The sequence below is a fragment of the Mustela nigripes genome, chromosome 1 (genome assembly GCF_022355385.1).
Source record: "Mustela nigripes isolate SB6536 chromosome 1, MUSNIG.SB6536, whole genome shotgun sequence".
Lineage (NCBI taxonomy): Eukaryota > Metazoa > Chordata > Mammalia > Carnivora > Mustelidae > Mustela > Mustela nigripes.
In genome coordinates, this window is record NC_081557.1 from 67,571,678 (window position 1) to 67,597,373 (window position 25,696).

At 38.5% G+C, this 25,696-nt stretch overlaps 1 protein-coding gene across 6 annotated transcripts in view; it reads left to right on the forward strand.

Moving 5' to 3' along the window:
- CEP295 (centrosomal protein 295) overlaps positions 1-25,696 on the forward strand; it is a 52,856-nt gene that overhangs the window by 10,224 nt on the left and 16,936 nt on the right. For 3 of the 6 annotated variants that reach the window (XM_059412630.1, XM_059412621.1, XM_059412631.1), the window contains exons 4-15: positions 2,157-2,281; positions 3,620-3,713; positions 5,932-6,027; positions 8,195-8,335; positions 10,303-10,486; positions 10,955-11,122; positions 13,171-13,392; positions 17,154-17,246; positions 17,398-17,501; positions 19,636-19,773; positions 20,196-20,293; positions 20,783-24,284. In XM_059412630.1, coding sequence (XP_059268613.1) covers positions 2,157-2,281; positions 3,620-3,713; positions 5,932-6,027; positions 8,195-8,335; positions 10,303-10,486; positions 10,955-11,122; positions 13,171-13,392; positions 17,154-17,246; positions 17,398-17,501; positions 19,636-19,773; positions 20,196-20,293; positions 20,783-24,284 — 4,965 coding nt within the window. Of the gene's footprint in view, positions 1-2,156; positions 2,282-3,619; positions 3,714-5,931; positions 6,028-8,194; positions 8,336-10,302; positions 10,487-10,954; positions 11,123-13,170; positions 13,393-17,153; positions 17,247-17,397; positions 17,502-19,635; positions 19,774-20,195; positions 20,294-20,782; positions 24,285-25,696 lie in introns of those variants that run through there. The other 3 variants (XM_059412613.1, XM_059412641.1, XM_059412652.1) reach the window with 3 other exon arrangements.

Here is a 25,696-nt window from a genome sequence, read left to right on the forward strand (position 1 = left end):
GTTTTTGGTTTGTGGTTATTAGGTTCATACATGGTGTTCTATGTATATAACAGTCTATATTAAGTTGATGGTTGCAAGTTTCGTTGTAAAAGCACTACATTTTTACTGCCCGTTTCATATTTTCTGTATGTGAGGTAGTGTTTTACATCTTTTTATTTTGTGTGTCCCCTAAGTATTGTAGATACAATTAATGCTTCTACTTTTATCCTTTAATCTTCAAACTAGCTTTATAAATGATTGCTCTACTACCGTTACAATATATTTGGTTTTACATTGGAATCTTTTCCTTTTATAGTTTTCTCACTTCTAATTATGGCCTTTTCTTTTTCACTTAAGTCCTTTTAACATTACTTGTAAGGCTGGTTTCATGATGATGATTTAATTCTTGACATTTTAATTACGTGTCTTGGTGTGTGACTCCTTGGTTTAATGTTATTAGATGCTCTCTTGTGCTTCCTGGACCTAGAAGTCTGTTTACTTCCCTAGGTTAGGAAAGTTTTCAGCCACTGTTTCTTCAAATATGTTTTCTGCCCCTTTATTCTCCTCTGGGATCCCTATAATATGAATGCTATTACACTTGCTAGTGTTTCAGGTCCCTTAACTTACTCTCATTTTCTAATTTATTATTTTTTAAATTTTTACTGTTTAGCTTGGGTGCTTCCCATTACCCTGTTTTGCAGCTTACTGATTGATTCTTCTGCATCCTTTAACTTACTGTTGATTCCCTCTAGTGTATTTTCCATTTCAGTTACTGTATTTTTCAGCTCTGATTTTTTTTTTTTTTTAATTTTTTCTCTCTTTGTTTAAGTTCTCACTGAATTCATCCAGTCTTAAATCTGGGGAGCATCTTTCTCACCATTACTTTTAACTCTTTACCAGGTATATTGCCTGTCTCCATTTTGTTTAGTTCTTTTTCTGCGGTTTTGCTTTGTTCTCTCATTTGGAACATATTCCTCTATCTCCTCATTTTGTCTGACTTTCTGTGTTTGTTTCTGGGAATTAAGTGGAACAACTCCTTCTTCTGGTCTTGAGGGACTGGTCTTAGGTAGGAATGTCCCCAGTGCAGACTGAATGTGACTGGTAGCTTTGGCTAGCAAGTGGAGCTCCTACAGTCATGGGAGGGGGCCAGGTATGCTGCGCTGTGGGACCACCCTGATGGAACAACTAGAGTGGGCTTGGGATGGACCAGGGATCTCATGTGCTCTCAGCTAGGACCGTACTAGCAAGATGACTAAACTGAAGCAGTCTGGGTTTCCTGGGGTGCTCCATGTTGGGGCTGCTCTGGCAGACCTGCCTCAACTTTTTGGTGTATTCATGTATTACAGTAATACTGCTGGGTGCATTTCCGAGTAAGAGTCACTGTCTTCATGTGGTGTTTAAAGTGGAACTATTCTCTTTCAGTCCTTAACTATCTGGGTAAATAAAACAACCTTCTGAGCCAAAAATTGATAGTTTAAAGCATTTTGGACAGATTCATTGGGGTGAATTCAGATTTCCCATTTTATTATGATTCTTCATACCTCTAAGACATGTGTAGTTGAATGTTTTGTAATCACTTGTATTTCATGCACAAATAGTAAAAATTCTTTAATGACTTTCAGAAAGACGAAGTAGAACTTTAACACTGTTCCCTGACCATGTTTTGTTTATTGTGAGTCATGGTTGGAAAAGACTAGATTGTGGTCCCAGAGATAGTTGCACAAAATAAGCAACCTAGTTCCAAAGAAGGCAGGTCTTTGATATCAAACAATTAGGAAAATAAGTATCTTTAAGAAATATGTTCTTGCTTCTTGAGTTTACTCTTTGTTTTTAGTAATAGCCTTAGATTGTGACATCTGGTTTTTATAGTGTTACTTATGCCACCATTAACTTTGTGCTTCAGTGAGTGAAGGGGGTATTGAGTACCTATCAATATAATTTCTTTAAATATAAGTGAACTAAATGTTCCAATCAAAAAGACAGGGTGAAAAAATGGATAGAAACTATGACCCATCTACACAGTTTCAGTGAAGAAACTGCTTCAATGCAGTTTCTCAAACTTCAGTTACTTGAATACCTTCGTGATTTTGCCCTGACTAGAGAACCACTGATACTACTTTTATGTTTGGCATTTTAATCTTGTTTAACATGACATTTTAAGTAATATATATTTTTAGGAACCTGATTTGAATGCTCTGGCACGGCGGGCAGCAGAAAGAAGAAGGAAAGCAGAAATGAGGCATAAAGAAGCTCTGAAATTACAAAAGAGTAAAAAAGAAGAACTAGCGAAACAAAAAACCTGGTAAAGTAATAATGAAATTCATCCCATTTTCCACTGAAACATGATATGACTAGAAGTAGAGAGCATACCGGGTACTGTTAAACATAATTATTAAATACAAGTCATATGGTATATCCATTGGTTTGTTAAACTTGGTTTAAAAAATAACAGTGGAGGGCGCCTGGGTGGCTCAGTGGGTTAAGCCACTGCCTTTGGCTCAGGTCATGATCTCAGGGTCCTGGGATCGAGTCCCGCATGGGGCTCTCTGCTCAGCAGGGAGCCTGCTTCCTCCTCTCTCTCTCTGCCTACTTGTGATCTCTCTCTCTGTCAAATAAATAAATAAAATCTTTAAAAAAAAATAAAAAACAGTGGAGATATGGTTTACCTCAGTGCACAAAGTAACACGGGAGCTTTCTCTTCTCCAGTGACTTTAGCAATACTTAGTTTCTGGAGAAATATATAGCTAGCTCAAAATGCATGTTCCCCAACTGTCTGCCTCTGATGTAAAAGAAAGAAAGATCAGTGCAATTAAGAACATGAAAAGAGGTTTAGACTCTTGGCAAATCATTTTTGCATGTTGTAAAGTTGGTGGAGCCTGTTACCAGTCCATGATGCTCATTTTGTATGGTGTCCCATCTTTATCAACATTTCTTGTTTTTATTCTGCACTATTTTTTTTTTTTAAGATTTTTTATTTATTTATTTGACAGAGAGAAATCACAAGTAGATGCAGAGGCAGGCAGAGAGAGAGAGAGGGAAGCAGGCTCTCCGCTGAGCAGAGAGCCCGATGCAGGACTCGATCCCAGGACTCTGAGATCATGACCTGAGCCGAAGGCAGTGGCTTAACCCACTGAGCCACCCAGGCGCCCTATACTGCACTATTTTAAATGAAGAAACATTAGATGTTTATTGGGTCAGTTTCACCGAAGGTCTTTATGTCTTTAAAGATACACCTCTTTTACTTGGTACACATTTTCTTAAATGACCAGTGTGTATAGATTGTTTTTTTGTTTTGTTTTGTTTTGTTTTTTAAGATTTTATTTATTTATTTGACAGACAGAAATCACAAGTAGGCTGAGAGACAGGCAGAGAGAAAGGAGGGGAGCAGGCCGCCCGCTGAGCAGAGAGCCCGATGTGGGGCTTGATCCCAGGACCCTAGGATCATGACCTGAGCTGAAGGCAGAGGCTTAACCCACTGAACCACCCAGGCACCCCTAGATTGTTTATTAAAGAGCATATTAAGCCTATGGGATCAGGCTGGAAGATTTCTTGATATCCTGTGGCATTTATATTTTATCCCTGAGAGTTGTGATCTAATATTACCTGAGACATTAATTTAGGGCATCTCTTGTCTTTCAAGGCATATAACAGCTCGAAAGGAAGCACTGCTTGTGGAAAAAGAGAGATCAGCCAAAATTACAAGTCTGCCACCACCACCCCCAGCTCTTTTTGAGGTGAATTATTTTGAATGTTGAGAAGAACTAGGTTGTAATACTTCTTCTTTACTGTTAGAATTCAGTGCAGCTCAAAATTTCGTTTGTTTAAACTTAATTTTTAAGCTTACAGGTAACAAATGAATATGTCTGGAGTATTTAAAAATATTCCTAGAGGGGCGCCTGGGTGGCTCAGTGGGTTAAAGCCTCTGCCTTCGGCTCAGGTCATGATCCCAGGGTTCTGGGATCGAGCCCCGCATCAGGCTCTCTGCCCAGCGGGGAGCCTGCTTCTCCTTCTCTCTCTGCCTGCCTCTCTGCCTACTTATGATCTGTGTCTATCATGTAAATAAATAAAATCTTTAAAAAAAAAAAAATTCCTAGATATCATTTTGCCTTTTCTTTAGTGTATATCTCTGATTATAAGTACTTTTTATAAAAGCACAGTACTGATATTCCTGATACCTAATATTCAGTCTTTATTTAGTTTTCACCAATTATCTTAATTTATTTTAGTTGTTTCAAAAACTATGTTTGACTTTTTAAAAACTATAACTCGTTTGGTCTTCTTTTTTAATTCCCTTTATCTACAGAGGAAAAAATTAGATTATTTGCACTATCGACTTTTTCACATTCAAGACTTGGGTTTTGTAAATAGTCATTACTTCACAGGTAAAGAAGTTAGGGTCAGATAAATTTACACAAGATTACATAAAGTGGATGAGAGAAGTCTGTTTCTCTGTGGGAGTAATATGTGTGCTTTTGTGATTTTGAGCATATTTTTAAAAAGACATTTATTGAGTAAAGTGGAAATTAATTTTAAAAGGTATTGGTTCTTTTGTTTTATAATAGCTTGTTGTAGTTACTGAAATGGCTATCTGGATGAGTCTTACAATTACATAGTTATTTTTATCTAAAAAGAGGAAGTAAAAAAAACCCCATAAATCTAGGGATATCTGATTTCACTGTATATACAAGTATATTTTCTGTAGGTAAGATCAGCATAAGTACCAGATATTGCCTTAAGCCTTTCATTTTGTTAGCCTTCCTGCTTTTATGTGGAGCCATCTGCCATGCCGACATTTGATGCAAGATTCAAATGAGAGTCAGATTTCAGTCACTCCCTTAGTATGGTGTTAAAAGGCAAGCAGTACTTTATCCATGATGCCTTTTGATTTCCTTTGCTGTAATTCCTAATATGCCTATCAAGCCAGGGTCACATTTTTACATAAAGCAATTAAGACATCTGCATAAGTGCAAGTATGAATTATGTGCAAATGTGTAGTTGTGCTTTTTTCCCCAACTTTTTATTATGAAAATTTTCAATATATAGAGAAATATACAGAGAAATTCAAAGGAAAACACAGTGAATAGTTGTTTACATCTATACATGTGTATAGATTTCAAATAGGATAAACATATACATTTGAATGTAAATTGTAGAGATGACATTTCACCCTGAATACTTCATTATACTCCTTATTATAAGAATAAGGACATTCTCTTATGCAACCAGAGTATTATACTAAGGAAATTAACATTGATTTCTTAATACCACTTAATATGCAGTCCATAATCAAGATCTCCAGTTGTCCCTAAGTTGTTTTACTTTACAACTTCTTTCTTTTTTAAACCAGAATCCAGCTGGGCTTCACCCATTGCTTTTGCTTGTCTTGTCTTTCTCTCTCAGTATAGAACATTATCTTACACAACCGTAGTCAGCCTTTTTTTAATTTCAGACTCTTTGAAGAGACTAGTCTCTCATATTCTATTTTTTCTCATTTGGCTATGGTGGTGACTACAAGAGATCTCTATCATAAAGGTATATTTTTCTCTTTTCAATGACCGATTAATCTGGGAGTTGATACTTCGGCACCAGGCAGGAATCTACCATTCTTCTACATTTATCCATTGTCCTACTTCTGTTTGGGAAAAGAAAAGACAACTTTCTCATCACTGGGCATGCAGCACCATAACCAAGTAATCAAACTTAGAATCTGTAATAGGGGAGCAATTTGCCGCTGTGCCTCCTGCTGTGGTGTGGTGTACAGCATCCCTGAGTTCCTGGTCTTGCCTTAATATGATCTAGCTTTTAAACCTAGATTCCAGGTAATGAAAGAGAGCCCATGTAGAGAAAAATGAATAAGGATAACTGATTAAATACAAAATTATTTTTATTGGGTCCAGCTTTAATTGAAAATACTGTTAACCTAATAATCCATTGTCTATGGTCCTTTTTCAGAACATTGAACTAAAGAGAACTTCTAATGTGAAAACTGGTAGATCCACCTATCATCATCTTTGCACTTTTGTGAGCAGAGAGACGGACACAGAGCAGGTGATTGACTTAGAGTTGTTTACAATCCTCACTTTGTTTCTCTGTTCATTGAAGTGAGTTATATCTATACATGTTCTCTGTGAAAAATTTGGAACTATACATATAAGCATAAACCATAGGAAAAACGACTACAGTTCCATAACCTAAAAGTAATGTGATTAATACATTAATGAATTTATTATGGCCTTTATGTATAAACATACACTTTTCAAAACATAATTTTTGTAGGCACTTAATATCTCATGATAGATTTAACCATTGTTCTTTTGTTCATTTCTTTTTGTTTCTGTAAATAATGCAAACATAATCTTGTACATTTTTGTATACAGCTCTGAGGTATGTTTAGACTCCTAGAAGAGAAATTACTGGTTTCAAACTATATAACGTTTGATACAGATACTTGATATGGATCATTAAATTGCCTTGTAAAAAGTATTGGCAACTTAGGGAACTAGTCATCATACTCTTCTCCATTCCCTTGTATGGATGATTATGGTTCAGAAAGTGTTGCCAGTCTTGCGAGTGAGAAATAATAATCATTGTTATTGAAATTGCTATTTCTTTGTAACTGGATTTTAATTTCTTTTCATATTGGATATATTTGGCTCCTGGGAAAACAGACTTTCTCAGTAGAGCTGTCCTGTGGAGTTCAGATTGCAGCAGATGCACATTTTGGTTAACTGCTTAATGGCAGTTGTTAAAATCACTATTAAGACCTAAGATGAGTATTCTCATTGTAGTATTAACTTTTAAGAAATAAGAATAAATCTTGATTTGTTTAAAATCATGAATTATTATTACAACCTCAGTCTTACTATCACATAGAAATAATAACTTCAGTCTGTGGCTAACTTGCTTTTTTGGTTACTACCCTACATTTTACAGTTCTCTCAAGTAATGCTTCTTGGGAGCACTTCCGGGGTCACTAGTGGTAGTTTGTAGAGTTCCATGATGTTATTCAAAGTTGATGGTATTGCACTCATACAAACACCATGGAAAGTACACAGGAACCACGAGACATCACTTTTTACCACCATATGCAATTTACTGGAAAGGTGAATTGCTCATGCAGAAATGATTAGTGTCACACAGTGTTTTAGTGCTCACTGCCATAGCAACAGGATGTGGTCTAAAATTAACTGTTATGCATTCTGTTAGGACTTAAATACTGGATCGTTATGTTTGTTTTACATTTCTCCCGACTGTGAATGTTTTCCACGTTTGGTGTATAAGTGCTTGTGTAAGTTTTGATAAATTTTTAACTTTTTATAAGAGATTTTTATGTATTTATGGCAATAAATGATAAACTAGATTAGTACCTTACCTATATTTTATGCACTCTATGACATACCTAACTTTTCTTAATTTTTCAGTATTTCCAGGCTCCATGATTCAGCTGCAAGTTTTTTCAGATTCTTGAACATCTCCAAAATATTTTCCCATATATTTATTGGAAAAAACCCTTGTATAAGTGGACTTGCACAGTTTAAACCCATGTTAAGGGTCAACTATGATAGCCTTCATAATCATCATCATTTCATCTAAGAATTTTGACATGTAAAATAACATAAGATGTTTACTTAAGTTACATTTGGAATGCTTACCTGTATTTGAAAGTGAACATTCACGGAGAATAGTTAATCCAAGTTATGTGCCCTTGTCTCGCTGACTTGCTCTTGTTAGCTTGGTGAGATGATAGCTGACTGTACAATCATGTAATCATTGATGATGCACAATTTTTGAGAAGTTAGAAATTATATTCAAGTAGTTGTTTGGTGATTTGGCCTTCCTGAGATTGAAATCAAGCAGCAGATGTTGAATGGAAGGCAAAGACCAATCCCACTGCTTCCCTCAATGACCTTTGCTGTCTATGGCTTCTTAACTGCTGGCTTTGTGAGTGCTTACAGCACTGTTGTTTTACTGGAATCTCTTAACAAAACAGCGATGGAGAAATGTGTGGATGAAAATAGTGTGATCTGGTTTAAAATGAACCAACTTGCCAAACTTTCACTGACAATTTGATATTTTTCATATATACATGTGCTTGGTAATTGTGGGCCTTTAAAAATACAATAAGTAGGAAAGCATGACTTTAAGGTCATGTTTTAGTTATCACCTTATTTCACAATTTTTAAAATTGTCTAAAATGTTATTAATTGACTGCTAGCCAGATCCTCATTTGGCTGCTGAAGAAGAAGCTAAAAGATTGGAAGAACGACAAAAACAGGCAGCACGGGAGAGAATGGAACAGTATCAAAAGGCTCATGCGCGGGGATTTCAAGCAATGAAAAAGATCCATTTGGCTCAAGTAAGAATTCTGGCTGGGACCACTGCTGGTAGACAGACGGCCTGATAGACTATATAGCACTAACTGATTAGTGTAAACGGTTTCAAAGTACAGAGGTATGAAGAATGTGAAAGTAACAGTCTTTGACTCCCAACTTTTACCTCCTGTTTCAAATTCAGATTGGGTGAAGCAATTGTCATAGTATATTGCTGTTCTAAAAGTTTTTGTCATGATGAATTTATTAAAAGTTTAATATTTTCATCAGACAGAAATGGCGAAAAGAAATTAATTGCTTTTCCCATTTAATGAGTTGCATTTGTGCTCTGCAGATTCTAGCATTCTGTTTATTAACTCTTTACTGCGCAGAGCACTTGTTGGCTTGGCAGAGTATTGATTCAAAGGTAGAGTCATGATCCTGGCTTTCCAGGAGCCTTGAGAAATGTCATAGAGCCATACAATATATATAATGAAGACTGGCTTATAATTTTAGCTTCACTTCTCTCCTGATTATTCAATTCAGTGAGTGTGTATCCTGAAACAAAGCATAAAAATGATTCATTTTCAAAGTCAGACCATTTCTTCTGTATTTGATTAATGCATTTGGATGTTTCAAACACTTGTAAAGAGTGAGTTTTTAAGTATTTCTGTGGGAATTACAGGCCTTAAAGTTCATTGGTGTAATTTTAACTGATTTATACATGACCTCCCTTAAATTTTTTAGATTTTATAAACTGGGAGTAAATTTTGACTAAAATAACTGATTGTCTGAATTATTAGCAATAATTCTCATCGAAGATTTAAACCAATAGGAAAAAGTGTGAAAAGCAATCATAAACTGAATGCATTCTTCCATAAATCATACTGTTTAGTGGTTAAGAAGGTAGACTTCACAGACTAGCTTTTAAGGGCAAAAGCCATGTGGTTGGGCCAGTGAAATTGTAACACACAGAGAAAGCTGCACAGTCATGCTAGGTCACACATAAGTGACCAATTGAATTACAATTTACCCTATAGTAGACATTTGAACCAGCCTATCATCTTGGTCAGAATTGGCGCCCAAAAGGTGCCCAAAGGGCGGGGTCCATACTAATTCGTAACTAGGGAGACAGTATGCATCCCCCCACTGATCCAGTGTCTCCACCTGGCCTGACCCACCCTTGTATTTTGGCTTTGTTACCTGGGGCTGGTTTCCCTGACTTGTTTTTGAGTAAGTCCTTTGGGGACAGGGGGGTAGGGATAGTTTAAGGGTTAAACAACAAGGTTATTGTTTAATCTGGATGGAAGCCTCTGGCTAAATAGGTCCTTACATATCTGGCTAAATCCTCAAATCAAGGGTGAGAGGTCTTCCCTTATCCTTCCTCACTTGTCCTTCACCACCAAAATATAGTTCAATAACCTCACTAAAACACTGTATTTAAACTTTCATATTAGCCAGCTCTTTTGAGGTTAAAGATATCCCCTTTCATCATGGGGATTTGTAAAAGTGTGAAGTGACAAATACTTGGTAGGCCAGCTGCTGTGGATCTTGGTGCTTGCCTGGGCCTGTTACATACATGCTGCTGGCTGCAGGGAGAACTGGAACAAAGTGCATTGCAGGAGCCATGGCAGCTCATAGAGACTGTCCCTTCCCAGCCATCCTGAGAAAGGAGACCTGTACGCAGCAGACAATTTGGAAGATTTGTGGCCTAACTGATACTATCCTTCCATAATACTAACATAGTACTAATTACCTGTGTCTTGATCTCTAGGCTAAGAGTAAGATTGTGTTTCTAGCATCTCACGTGGTATCTGGGTTTCAGTATGAAACATTCAGACATGAACTACTCAGAATGAATAGTTAATGTCTTTTTGTGGCAGAACACAGGAGGGACAGGGAGAGAAGTCCAGTCCCTGTTAGTCACGATTTCTCCACTTTTCCCTTCCCGTTAATGTTATTGACTAAAGTCTGTGACCGAACTGTTGTTGATTAAGTCCCTCTGTTCTTGAAGACTCAGGAGAAACTAATGAAAGAACTCGAACAACTCCAACAAGAGGACCTGGCACGTAGGAGACAGACTGTGGCACAGATGCCACCACAACTCATTGAGCTTCCATACAAACGCAGTGAAATGAAAGAAGACTGGCAGAGAGAGCTGGAATTTGCCTTTGAAGACATGTACAATGCAGACAGGAGTAAGACTCTTCCACATTCCATACGGTTTCATCAGTGCTTCTAAGTATTTGGCGGGGGGGATACATTTATATTTGAACAAAGCAGTTTTTATTTTGGGATAAGTTTTCAGTTTGAAAGACGGCCTCATATTTTAAACTTAGAGTGATAATGGCCTTTAATGGGACAACTGGGTGGCTCATTTGGATAAGCATCTGCCTTTGGCTCAGGTCTTAATCCCAGGGTCCTGGGATCGAGTTCACACATTGGGCTCCCTGACCAGCAGGGAGCCTGCTTCTCCCTCTGCCTGCCATCCCCCTGCTTGTACTCACTGTCTCTCTCTCTCTTTCTCTCTCCCCCACCCCCAAATAAATGAATAAAATCTTTTTTTAAAAGAAGGGGGGGGAAGAAGTGGCCTTTAAAATTTTATGCTCAAGTTCTTTTTAGTCATTTCAGAATGGAAAGCTCTCTCTCTCTCTTTCTTTACTGAGAAGTGAAAGGAAACCTGATTTTGCACCTCGAACCGGAACCTTTGCCCACTGTGACTGATCAGATCCAAGATGAAGAACTGGACCTTTCAATGGAACAAGAAAGTTTAGGAGAAACTGAAAATAGTCCAGTTACAGAAGCCGAAACAATATGTTCCAGTGAAGCAGAAGGTAAAACTCCTTTTGAGCTGAACATTACCATATTTCCTAGAAAAAAAATGCTAGTAATTTGCCAACAGGAAATTCTAGTCTAATTATAGTGCATACAAATGACTAATACTAATGGGAGTGGTGGAAGAAGGAAGCCATGTTTCTACATTTTCTTCATTAAAGATCTTCTCTGTATACATATGAGGAAAGTCATTTTGTTCACATATACATATAATCTGAAGACTTTTAGGTTAAGTTAGATGCCCAATTCTGAATTCCTTTGAAGGCTCAGCATTGTTTTAGACTTTGATCAAATCACCAAAGATCCTACTGTATTAATTAGTGCTAAGTACTTCATATACAATGATGAGTAGCACAAACTTCAGTCTATCTTCTAAACTTCACCTCTGTCCCACCATTCTTGGCTGTCCAATAGCTACTTAAAACTCCTGTATGACGATACATTTAAACCTCTCTTGCTTACTGGAATCTTGTCTTCCTCATGTTAGTGAATGATAATATTTAAGCCAGACCAGTGAACATTACCTATAACAACTCCCTCTTTACTTCACGTCTCCTTAGAGATCAAGTTCTCTTTATTTTGATCTCTTTTCTCCCCCCATACCTACAAACACTGCCTTTATTAAGATTTTATTTATTTATTTGACAGAGATCACAAGTAGGCAGAGAGGCAGGCAGAGAGAGAGAGAGAGAAGCAGGCTCTGCACTGAGCAGAGAGCCCCATGCGGGGCTCGATCCCAGGACCCTGGGATCATGACCTGGGCCGAAGGCAGAGGCTTTAACCCGCTGAGCCACCCAGGCGCCCCTATAATACCATATTTTTATGAAGTTTAAAAAAAGGTAAACAGACAAAACTAATCTGTTCTTGAGATTAGAACAGTGGTTTAGGGGTGTACTAAGCAGGAAGGGGCATGAGGGAGCCTTCCAGGTGCTGGCAGTGTTCTACATAATGGTCTACATAATGATCTGGATGGTGTCACATAGGTATATGGAAAATTCCTCAAGCTGTACTCTCAGATTTTGTGTACTTTATTGTTTGTAAGTTAAAATTAAGTGTTTGGGGGGGTTTTTTTGGTTTTTTTTAAGATTTTATTTATTTATTTGAGGGAGAATGAGTGAGAGAGAGCATGAGAGAGGAGAAGGTCAGAGGGAGAAGCAGACTCCCCAAGGAGCTGGGAGCCTGATGCAGGACTCGATCCTGGAAGTCTGGGATCATGACCTGAGCCAAAGGCAGTTGCTCAACCTACTGAGCCACCCAGGCGCCCTAAAATTAAGTGTTTTTTTAAAAAGTTTGTCAGACCAAACTATAGTTTGCCAGTTTTCAACTTTAGGGGACTTCTTAGATTTTATTCCTTGATTAAGCCAGAGAAGTATGTATTTGCAACACAGTTTTGTCTCCTTAGAGAGCTGTTGTAGTATGCTGAGTTTTGGTATTGTACCATCAACCCACAGGGAAAGATGTTTGGGGAAATAACTGAAGAATTTTGTTTTTAACTGAAAGGGTTCTCTTTATGAAGATAGGTGGGAAAAAAGTTCTCTGGATAGTGCAAGAAATAATTTGGGAGAACCTGATAGGCTTTTAAGGTTATAACTAGTAATGTTTTCCTCTGTAGCTTACTCAGAAGTACAGAACCATATTTGAGACCCTTCTCTAGGATAGAGTATAAAACCTTACAGAACATATTTTGAATGCTAATTTCACACAAGTTAATTAGGTGATAAGCATTCTGTCATCATTTAGTAAGCAGAATAAACCTCTCTGTGATAAATTTTTAAGCTTGAAATCGGTGTTGCATGCATATTGTTGAAAGATGGTTGAATTTTGATGCCTTTATTTAAATATAAATTGAAATTTATTTTTGGTTATAAAATTGCCATTGGGGTCAAATATAATTGTATATGTTGTTAAATTATAAATGAAAAATATAAAGAAATACAAAGTTGTGCTTTTATCTTAACTAGTGTTTGTGGCACTTGCTAAGTATAATAGAATAATTTGCTTGGTATATAATAGGTCCTGAGTAAGTTTTTTTTTTCTTTTCTTTTAGTTCCCTTGGCAATAAAGACCCACCAGGTCCCTTCAAAAATTCTTTTTAAAAAATTATTAAATAAGATCCGAAGCCAAAAATCTCTCTGGACGATTAAATCCATGTCTGAGGATGAAAGTGAAGTGATTACAGCTCTTAGTGAAACTGAGAGTAAAGCACCAACAGTCGAATCAGGAGGAACTGTTGGCGAGGAGAGGACGTCATCCTCTGGGCAGGAACAAGGTGCTGCTCTCCAAGTGTCTCATTTTATAGCACACAAACCCTTTCTAAGTTGTTTGAAAAGATGCTCATTCCTGAAACATCAAAGAGTAGTGGTCTAAAGGAAGAAAATGCTTAAAGCCCATAGTACTGCTACTTCAAGGCAGTAAATGTTAAAAAACCTTCATAAACCTTCTTCCAGGCACACTTTAATGTAGTTGTAGTACTTATACATGGTTGCCTTTTGAAGAAGATGGGTTTGAACTCACGGGTCCAGTTACGTGTAGGGTTTTTTTGCATAAAAATAGTAGATTTTTAGAGGTTGTGACAGTTTAAAAAAACTCACAGAGAACCTGCATAGCCAAAAATCACAGAAAAAATTAAAAAGTTAGGTATTTTAAGAATATAGCATGTGATAAACATAAGATACAAAATATGTGTTAATCAGCTGACTTTGTTATTGGTAAGGCCCCCAGCCAACCATAGGCTGTTATAAAGTTTTTGGAGAGTCAGAATTTGAAGTGGGATGTTTGGCTTCTAACTCTGGCATTGTTCAAGGGACACTGTATATATTAATAATAGTCCAGTATAACTGACGAACCAGAATTAACAAATTTGTTATTGTTAAAACATTTAGCCAGTTTCTAATTTTACTTGTTATGTTTTGTGCTATCGTAAACATCCTTTTAGCAGTCTGCCTGTATCTTTATTTCCTTAGGAAAAACTCTTAAAAGAATTCCTGAATCAAGGGATTCTTGAACATGTTAACAGCTTTTGAATATAGTGTATTGTGTGTTTATTTCACATTGCCACCAGAAATTGGGTTTCTTGTCACTCGTAAAGGTTTTTTTGGTAGACAAAAAGGCTGTTAAATAAATATCCAGAAGTTACAAAGGTTGCAAGAACATTATCTGGGGGGCTCCTGGGTGGCTCAGTGGGTTAAAGCCTCTGCTTTCAGCTCAGGTTATGATCCCAGGGTCCTGGGATCAAGTCCTGCACCGGGCTCTCTGCTCAGCAGGGAGCCTCCTTCCCCTTCTCTCTCTGCCGGCTTCTCTGCCTACTTGTGACCTCTCTCTCTCTCTCTCTCTCTGTGTGTGTCAAGTAAATAAAAAAAATCTTTAAAAAATTTTTAAAAATAACATTATCTGGAGTTACAGACTAACAAATGCGTCGTGGTAACATTCTCTTCATTTTTTTGTTTGTTTGTTTTTTTTCCAAGAGTTTTGTCTTTTGTCTTTTTTTTTTTTTTTTTTTAATGTGATTGGATTTGTATGGAAGTATTTTGCTACCAGGCTTCTGAAAGAAGTGACTTACAGTCTGTCTAGATTTTGGACTTTATCCTAAGTACAACAGGAAACCTGGAACTAATTTTTCTTCACTTGACCTCTTGACACAATCCTCTCAGTTTTCCTACCTTACTGGCTCCTCCTTTGTGATTTCTTTTGCTGCCTTTCTCACCTCTACAACCACTAGTCATTGCTCCCAGAACTTGTTTCTTAGGTCCTTTCACACTCACTAGTTGAATGCTAATGCCACGACTTTACATTATCATCTTTATTCTCATGACATCTGAGTGTCTTTCTAGCCTTGACCTCTCCTTTGAACCCCACTCACTTATTTAAATGTCTTTTTGACACCTTACCTTGTAATCACATCTTATACTTTTCCAAAAGTGAGCTCTTAATATCCCTTCCTTTCCTCCCCTTGCTTTTCCCACATATACTTCCTCATTTCAGTACGTGGCAGTAAAATTCTCTTACTCAAGTCAAAAAGCTTGGCATTCTGGTTCCCCTTTTTTATATCCTACATCCAAATCATTGTATATCATGTTAATCTCACCCTCAAAACCTATCTACAGTCCAACCAGTTCTCACCACCTACCATCCTAGTTTAAGCTATGTTTCTTGTCCAGTATAGATTCTTGGCAGTAGCCTCCTAACTGGTCTGTCTGCAGATTTTGCACCTCCCTGCTACGATCTAGCCCCAGAATCATCCTGTTAAAACACAGATCACAAGTCTCTCCACAGGGGGAAGCCCTCCAACCACTACCCAGTTCATTCAGTTAAAACCAAAGTGCTTACAGTGGCATTAAAGGCTTGTATGATCTGCCTGCATATAAACTCTCCCACCATTGCTTTCACCCTCACTTTCTCTAACTTCATTTTCTACAACACCTCCCTTCCAGACTATTCACCATAGGCACTGGCTTCCTGGCTAGTTCTCAGGCACACCAAACATGACTAACGTAGTCTTTGCAAATTGCTAGTCTTTTTGAATGGATTGCTTTTGTTTATTTCTGTGCCTCACTGTCACTTCCTTCAGCTACTTGGTGAGACATGGCTTTCTCAGCAAGGCCTTCTCTGTTTACTCTGTATAAAATGGCAAGTTTCTACACTCCTTCTCCCATACCCTTCACTTCCTGTCACCTTTACCTGCTTTTTCTCCATAGCTCTTACCTTCACTCCTTCCATAGTTCTTACCAGCATCTTCAGGACCATAAATGTACTTTCTTGGCTTATTTGCTTCTTGACCCTTTCTTCACCCAATTTGTCCTCCAGTTCCATTGAAGGTAGGAACTGGGTTTTCTTCATTGCTGTATTCCCAAGGCAAGACCAGTGCCTTGTACATAGAAGATGCCTAATAGTTTTTGCTGTATTGAGTAACTTAAAAGAAGAGTGGTTTGGAAGTCAAGTATAGATACGATATTTAAAGCCACCGGCATAGGGGAATGCTTTTAGGAGAAAGAATTTGGTGAGAAGAGGGCTTCTGAGACCATCTGAGGGACTCCAGTGTTTAGGAGATGACTAAAGAAGGAGCAGACAGCAAAGGTGGTAAAAAAAAGAGTGGCCAACAAAGTAGGAGAGAGTATGGTTTCAGAATTCAGTAAAAGGAGGCTCTTTGATTTTCATTCCATTACTAGGTTATTTTTTTTTTTCAAAGGCCCTGTACAAGTTGGCTTCTCCAGCATCATTTTGCTTCATTCATTCTCCCCTTGTCTGACTACATCTCATATTCATTCCCATACCTCCCACCTTCTTTACCTGACTGATTGCTCCTTCCTTACCTTTCAGATGTCTGCCTTAATGTCATTTCCTAAGACAAATCTCACCTGAGCCCCTAGCCTACTTCAGATTATCCTGTAATACTCTACTACGTAATCCTTTCTTTCTCTGATAACAGCACTTATCAGTTACTAGTTTTGTAATTTTTTCTTAGAATGATTATTTAATGTTTGTTTCCCCACTTGCCCTGTCAAACCTCCTTTAGGCCTTTTTGAAATTTACCACTGTACCGCTGCCTGCAGCACATAAGTAGGAGCTGCAGGAGTGAGTGAGTGAGTGCTCGGTGCAGAGTTCTGGATAACCCTGGTACGGTCCAAGAAACTGCTTTAACTTTCCTTCTCTGTTCTGATTTCAGCAACAGTAAAAATCCTATCTAAAAATGACAGGGATACATTGACATTCCTTAAGCTTTTCTTTTTAAACTTAGGTGCCTTGCTTATTCTATTCTTTGCTTTTCCCTGGAGTTTGAAACTGTCAGTAAGGCTTTATAATCAATTCTTCCTTTTTTCATTTTGGTTTACAATTTTAGTCTCCCACCTGTCTTCTTACATTAGGCTCAAGTTTAATGGATAAAATGTGCAGTCATCTGGAATATGACTGGATCTTAACTGAATATGACAGTTGGACCAAAATTGAATTTTTAATCTGAATGCAGGTTTTTGTTACTTTGTTCAGATTTAAGCTTACAGTGATAATATGTTCCTAATAATGTATCTGCTACAGTTGCTGAAAGTGATACTTTAACAATTGACTCTGGACCACTTACTAGTGAAGAGAAACCACTTTCATTGGATACAGACTCTGAAAAGGAACAAGGTATTTTTTAAATCACATTCTCAAATTAAACTTGGTCAACTTAACATTTTTTTCCTTAGAAAATTACATATGTGATAAATGAATAAAGAGAATTATAGCAGTGTCAGAGTTCTAAATTACTGAAACTAATTTTTGTTTTGGGGGTTCTCAGAAATGAAGGAAGCTCAGCCTATCACAGCTGTAGCTCAGAGTTCAATTCTACTTCATCCTCAAGAAGAAGCATCCAGAATTAGAATGGCAGCAAGGCAGAAACAGGTAATCTGAAATTTCTATTTTTGGAGGTTTCTTTCTTCTCCTAGGTTCTATAATTTTGTGTGATCAGTGAAATTTGTCTTACTGTCTGGCTGCTTTTGATACTATTGTCTTGTCTTACTCGTTCAACTGATAGAAGATACTTCATCTTTGCTTATACTACTCATTTTGCTGTTACTGCATTCTGTTTTGTAATACTTTTGTTAAGGACAGAGACGGTCATTTTTTAAAATTCTACTTACTTTGCATCATTTCTGGTGCAGTGCTTTATACATAGTAAGTGTTCAATAAATATTTGTTGAATTCAGCTACGCTTTATAACCTCAAAAGTTTTTTTGAAAAATAATATTTCAGGGCACCTGGGTGGCTCAGTGGGTTAAGCCTCTGCCTTCGGCTCAGGTCATGATCTCAGGGTCCTGGGATTGACTTCCGCATCGGCCTCTCTGCTCGGCAGGGGGCCGGCTTCCTCCTCTGTCTCTCTGCCTACTTGTGATCTCTCTGTGTCAAATAAATAAAATCTTAAAAAAAAAAAAGAAAGAAAAATATTTCAGACCAAAATTGTTAATTCATCCTCCTTAACTATAATTTGGTCCCATCTGCTTTAATACAAGATTTTTTTTTAACACAGATTTCCTTGAAAGAGACTAACTGTCACTAAGCTGGTTAGTTTATAGTGATAGTTTTTATGAAAATACAGCTGGAGAGTAAGAATTCTGTAAACCAGTATTTCTTCTCAGATATCTAAGTGTTTTCTAATTAGTGTTCTAAAGCAGTATTGTCCAATAGAGCTTTCTCTGGTTATGTGAATGTTCGATATCTGTGTCCCATTATGGTACCTCCTAGCCACAGGGGCTATTGATTACTTGAAATATGACTAATACAGCTGAGTAATTGCACTTTCAGTTTTATTTAATTTTAATTCATTTAAATTTTAGGAGTCATATGCAGCTAGTGACTATTCTATTGATGGTGTAGTTCTAGAGGTACTACAGAACTGTAAATGGTCTAAGTTCAGTGGCTCTTATGAAGTGAGGGAAAGTAGGGAAGAAGCAGACAAGAACTCAGCTGTGGCCACTCTTGCCTGATTAGGAATAAGCAAAATACCAGATTGAGACTTTTTGTTTTTTAAAGATTTTATTTATCTGACAGAGAGAGATCACAAGTAGGCAGAGAGGCAAGCAGAGAGAGAGGAAGGAGGAAGCAGGCTCCCTGCTGAGCAGAGAGCCCGATGCGGGACTCGATCCCAGAATCCTGAGATCATGACCTGAGCTGAAGGCAGAGGCTCAACCCACTGAGCCACCCAGGCGCCCTGAGACATTTTTTATTTTGAAAACAAGATCATTCTTCATTATCTGTAACAGAAGTGTTCCTCTTCATAAAACTTACCATACTTTCCTCATTCTACTTATTCAGTAAATACTTTTGTTATGTGTATTGTAGGGACTGAAGTAGGTGCTAGATTTAGCACACAGCCAGTTAGACTAGTCCCTGTCCTATGAGGCTTGGAGCTCCTCTGACATGTTCTCATTACTTGGATGTGTGTGTGTGTGTGTGTGTGTGTGTACCACTAGAGTTTATGTGTCAGCCCTCTGCTATGGGCTTACCGTCTGTTTCACACCTCACATTCTGACCCAGAATGTTGCTCAGATGTTATTTGGCCCCCAGATAACTGCACCCCTTTATGGGTATGCCTAGAAGTCAAATTAGTTGTGAGGCCTTGTTATTTAATTTCTTAAGTCCTTTTTCTTACTGAGAACACCGCAAAGTTAAAGATGCAAAAACAGAATTTGGCTGAGCATTGTTTGCTGCTTCTGTGGGGATGGGTCTTGAGTGATGAGCTAGGATTTACTGTGCTCCCACGCACACCCACAGGAAGTAGGAACAGTTAATGGGTTTATTTTTTCCTTCCCCTTCTGCCTCTTTTTTCCTTTCCAGTCTTTCTCTCCTTTCCCCCTTTCCAGCTTACCCTCTTCTTTCCTCTGGCAGTGGCAATAACAATAACAGATAAAACATTACCACTTTGTTCAAGATTAACTGGTATTCTTGGTGATGAGATCTGTTTCTTTTCAATGTAATTCATATAAACTTTGCTTTTATATGAGTTTTGTTAATAGATACTAGTTTTTTTGTTACTTAGATAATGGAAATAGAAGAGCAAAAGCAAAAGCAGTTGGAATTACTTGAACAAATTGAACGACAGAAGTTAAGATTAGAAACTGATTGCTTCAGGGCTCAGCTGGAAGAAGAAAGGAGGAAAAGAACACAACAGATTGGGGTAGGATGCAGGAAATCTCATCCCTACATAGATTGTTGGGGGATAAGAAAATATGAGTAGTCGTAGCATTCAGGAAAGTAGAATGCATTTCTAATTTTTATTTGGTAATTTTTTTTCTTTTAACATTGTATGTATGTGCATATGTAGATAGATATAGATATATGTATATTTTCATCTTTCAGTTTTTAGAAGGTACCAGTATATGTGACCTTGATTTATAAGTAATGTGTATTTTGAGCTCTTGGACATGGTACTCAAGGAGAATGGTGGGTTACTTCATTTCTTAATAACGGAAATGCCAGTCTTTTTTTATGAAAAATAAAGCTATATAAAAGTTACATTGTAGAACTTCAGTGTATATAAAATACTTTAGTACTTGTTTCTGGATTTGCCTTTTAATTAGCAGCTTTGTCTTTTATTAGGTTGGCACTGCTCCAGCACCATGCACAGTAACTTATGATGAAGATAATCATAGGCAGATGATTCATAACTATCAACATCAGCTTTTACAGCAGAACAGGTATTAACTAGGTTACAATTTGTATGTGATATACTGTGTGGCTGCCTCTTCAGGGTTTATTATTTGGTTTATATGAAGATCCAATCAGGATTCCCTTAGAACTACAGTATATAGGTTTCCCAAAGGTCAATATGAATGTTACCCTGTTTTCATCATGATAATGACCATCTCTAAATTGCTCTTTGTTAAATTTAATGTGTAGATGAGAATATAGAGCATTTTTTTCATCAAGCAAGAATAATGTTGGGCGCCTGGGTGGCTCAGTGGGGTAAGCCTCTGCCTTCAGCTCAGGTCATGATCCCGGGGTCCTGGGATCGAGTCCCACATCGGGCTTGCTGCTCAGTAGGGGACCTGCTTCTCTCTCTGTCTCTCTTTCTCTGCCTCTCGGCCTACTTGTGCTCTCTCTCTGTCAAATAATAAAATCTTTAAAAAAAAAAAAAAAAAAGAAAGAAAGAAAAAGTAATGTTTGTTTTTTTGTGTTTGTTTTAGGTTTCACAGACAGTCTGTTGAAACAGCCAGGAAACGATTACTTGAATATCAGACTATGTTAAAAGGAAAATACTCATCTGGGTTAGCCACTTCACTGACATCTGATTCTGTTAAATCAGTACTGCCACAGAATACTGAGAGACCCACTGTTATATCAGAGCATTGGGATCAAGGTCAGAGACCCAAGTTGAGTCCTAACAAATATCTGCCTGTACCATCCATACAGATCTCCAGATCAGAAGAAGATCATTTTCAGATTCCAAGACAAAGTCTCTTTCCACAAAGACAGGTAGAAATAGACATGGTAATCAATTCAGATGTTTTAAAAGCCAAGCAGTCTTTGGAATCAAAGGAACAGCCTAAGCAGTTCTCACGGAGTGAAGTACAACAGAGAGGCTATAAATTGGTTCATAAAGATTCTCATATACTTTCAAAGCCTTTGTCACATGATAGGCTGCTAATAATACAGGATCCTAAAGAAATAGCTGAAATATCTCGGGCAACAACTTCTCAAACTTTAGATCCCCAGCAGAGGTTCTCAGAGAACAAGGAAAGTATACCCTCCAAGCTAACTAAACGTTCTTCATTCCAGCCAGCGGCAGCTGAGCATGCTTTTAGTTCTCTGCCTGCTACAGTTGAATCTGGAAAAATCCAGGAATCCTTTGTAGCCAGGAACAACAGTACAGTTTCTATAAGTCCTTCTGTAATCAGCCACATGCAGGGTAAGTCTTTGCCAACCTCAGAAAATATCACAGCCCACCTGGGTAATTTGAAGGCTCTCCAAGAACAGTTAGACCTACAGAAGGAGGTTCTTCGGTCAAGACAGGAAGCTCAGGAACGATTGCTTTTGTACAAACAGAAAGAATTGGAAGGACAAACTGGCCTCTCTGTCTCCCTTCCATTAGTATCTCTGGATTCATTCTCTACATTGCCTTCTGCCAGAGCTGAATCGGGGAGCATCCAGGAATCTTCTCCAACCAGGGATGATACTGCAGTTCCCTTAGGCCATCTTGGGGTCCCACAACTTCCGGATAGGCTTTGGAGTTTTTCACAACCTGTCTTATCACAGCCAGATAATTTTAACTTTCTCCAAGAACAGTTTCATATTCAGAGGGACAGCCTTCAGGCTAGGCGAGAAGCCCAAGAGGTGTCATGTGTACATAAACAGAGTGAATTGGGTGGAAGAATATGGTCTGAACAGACTGCGCCCCCTTCTCTCCCTTCGCAGGTAGCTCAGCATACATTTACTTCACTTCCTTCTACTTGCACTGGAAAGATCCAGCTGCAGTATTCATCTGAGAGCGTGAAGGGTCTTCTCTCAAGCCAGTCTGAAAACCAGAAATCTCGGGATGGGTCTTTGAGTTTCCTACAGCAGTTCTTCCCTTTGCATGATAGTTTGCAGTTGCTCCGAGAACAGGTGACTACACAGAGCAATGCCCTTCAGGCCAGGCAGGAAGTCCAGGCAGAATTGCTTCTGCATAGACAGAGGGATTTGGATGAGTCTGGGCAGATGGGTTCTTCACTTCCACCAGCGGCTGCTCCATGTTTAGTTGCTTCACAAGCTTCTGCTAAAACTGAACCTAGAAGAATTGAGAACTTTGATTTATCTGAAAAGGAGAGTGTTATTCCCTCCAGTCATCCGGTAATCCCAGCATCTCAGGATGGGCCTCACAGTTTTCCACAGCATAACCTGCCAAGGCAAGAAAATTTGACAGCACTCCAAGAACAGTCGCATACACACAGGGTAATGCTTGGTGCTGAACAAGAAACTCGGGAATTTGTACACAAACCACATGAATTAGAGAAAACGGTTTCTTCTGAACAGACTAGCACCTCTATATCCCTGTCCCAGGTAGCTGAGTCTGAAAGATGCCAGGAGTTTATGCCAGGCAAGAGTGACAGTGCAGTTCCCTTAAGCTCTTCTACGATCCCGAGGTTTCAGGAAAGATGTCTGGGATTTTTACAGCCTACACTACCTCTGCAAGATAACTTGGAGGAACACCAAGAATGGCTGGACACAGAGAAGGCGGCCCTTCACTTCAGCCAGAAAAGCCAAGGAAAGGTATCTTTGGAACAAACTGACTCCTCATTCGAGCCCCAGGTAGGGCAGCCTTCATTTACTTCGTTACCTTCTGCTGAGTCTGGTACAACCCAGGAGCCTCCTTCAACTGAGAGTGACAGCAAAAGTCTTTCAAGCCATCTTCAGATCCCACAGTTGCAGGATAGGCTTTGGAGGATATCACAGCTTATTCGGCCTCAGCAAGATAATTTGAAGGCGCTCGGGGAAAGGTTAGCTACACAGAGAGAAGCTATCATTCAGTCTAGACAGGAAGCTCAGGAAGAATTACTTCTGCACAAACAGAGTGAGTGGAAGCAAGGAAGATCTCCTGAGCATGTTGGCTCCTCTTCCTTCTCACCCCCTGTTGTACAGCATTCACTTGCTTCATTACCTCTTAGTGAATCTGGGAGAACCCAAGAACCTTGTTCAACTACGAGTGATAATACAGCTTCCTCAAGACATTCTGAGAAACCGGGTCTGCCTGATAGGCTTTTCGGTTTATCACAGCCTGTTTTACCTGAACAAGATCACTTGATTGCACTTCAGCAAGAACACTTGCATGCACAAAGCAATTCTCTTCCGTGTGGCAAAAAACCCCAGAAATACTTGGTTTTGCCCAGACAATATGAATTTGAGGAGAAGTTATCTTCTGAGCATTTTGTCCAGCTTCCCCATGGTGATTTGAAAGTACTTCAGGAGCAGTTAGAAATACAAAGAAAAGCCATTCGATCTAGACAGGAAGTCCAAGAAGAATTAATTTTGCAAAGACTAAGTAAATTGGAGAAAAGGGTATCCTCTGAGCAGATTAGCTCTTCATCGGTATCCCAGGTAGCACCACCTGTTGCTGACTCTGAAAGAATCCAAAAGCCTCTTACAACCAAAAGTGACAGTACTGTTGCCTCAAGTCACTCCAAGATCTCAGCATCCCAGGATAGACTTCCGAGTCCATCACCGCCTGTTCTGCCTTCACAGGGTATTTTGGCAGCACGGTTGGACTTCGAGAGGGAAGTGGTGCATTCTAATGAGAAGGGCCAGGAAGAACTGTTAAACAATCAAACAAAATCGACTGCAAGTGAATCTTGCGAGCATCCTATTCCCTATTTGTTTTTACCCACAGAAAAGAAGCATCCATTTATTCCACTCCCTTTTGCTGAAGTTAAATCTAAAAACCATGATGAATTGTATTCATCTAAGAATGAACAGGCAGCTCTCTCAAGCAATTCCATGACCCCCAGACTTCAAGATAGACTTGTGTGTTTTTCACAACCTGTCTTAACTCTGCAAGATAACCTAGGACTTCAGAAGCAGTTGGATCTACAAAAGAAAGTTCTGCATTATAGCCACAAAGCCCAAGAAGAATTGCTTGTACAGAGACAGACAACACTGCAGCAGCAGGTACAGAAACATCAAGAGACTTTGAGGGATTTCTTTAAATATAGTCAGGTATGTATGAAACTTGAATACCTAGAAATTAAATTGATGGCGGTAACCCTACTCAGACAAGCTAGAAATTTTCTTAAATTTCGGGCCTAAATAAAATCTCAGTTACTGAGAATAAATGGTTTGACCTTAACTGCTTTAATTTTCTACCTTAAACAATGTAGAAATTAAAACACTAAAGTTGATTCTACCTTGCATGGTGTTCATAAGGTTAGTAGTTGTTTGAAGCCCAGCTGATTTCAGCCTTAGTTTGACATAGCCAAATGCAAATACTGTTAAAAACGCAGGTTGTCATTTGAAGTTTTATTATAAAGGGCTTTGAGCTTGCCCTAAGATTAAATTGCAGGGGCAAGTACGTGGCTCAGTCGGTTAAGCATCTGTGTTCAGCTCAGATCATGATTCCAGGGTCCTGGGTTCGAGTCCCCTGTCGGCCCCCTGTTCAGTGGGGAGTCTGCTCCCACTGTCCCTCCCTCCCACTCGTGACCTCTATCGAAAAAAAATAAATCTTTTTTTTTTTTAATTTAAATTGCAAAATAATTAGCAGAATTTCTTCTATGCAGGTAGCAAGTCTTGTGCTTTCTGTATAGCACTTTGTTGACATTTGTATTTGAATCAAAATTAGTACCACCTTTTTCCTTAAGTGACAATATCACTGTCTGTTCTAAAATTGACTTGATTTTAGGCTAATAGGCAGTTAGATCTGTTGTTACTGAATTGGTGAGAAGACTCTGGCAGGATCACCTTGATGTTTGTAGTTTCTCTGTGGGGAGATGAGTGCATTCTCCTGAATGTGAATCTATCCATTTTATTTTGTTTTTGTTATTTTTTTTTAATATTTTATTTATTTGACAAATAGGCAGAGAGGCAGGCAGAGAGAGAAGGGGAAGCAGGCTTCCCGCTGACCAGAGAGCACAATGCAGGGCTCTATCCCAGGACCCTGGGATCATGACCTGAGCCGAAGGCAGAGGATTAACCCACTGAGCCACCCAGGTACCCCTATCCATTTTATTTTAAAAAGCCACTTCCTGAGTCTATGATTTAGCTTAAATAGAATTCTATAAATCCTTTAACATTCAAGAGAAGGCCGAGTTGGGTTCATGAGAACTTGAGTTATAGGGATTTCCTGGTCATTTTAAGGAAAAAGTAATGGGGAGAGAAAATTAGGGAGGAGTACAAAAGTGTAATGTCTTACTGGAAGATACAGTGGAGGTTAAATTTTTAAGTTCAAGCCCTGTGAAAGGTGCTTTTCAGTGGAAGTCTCACCTTTTCTGTATTTTAGAGGCATTTTGCATTTTTAAAAATCTCTGAAGTTGTAATATTGTGATTGATGGAACTATTCGATTGAGGTTCTTATTTAAGAAGGGTGATATGCATCTGGTGAATTCTTCACATGATCCCTAATCTTGTGTCATCCC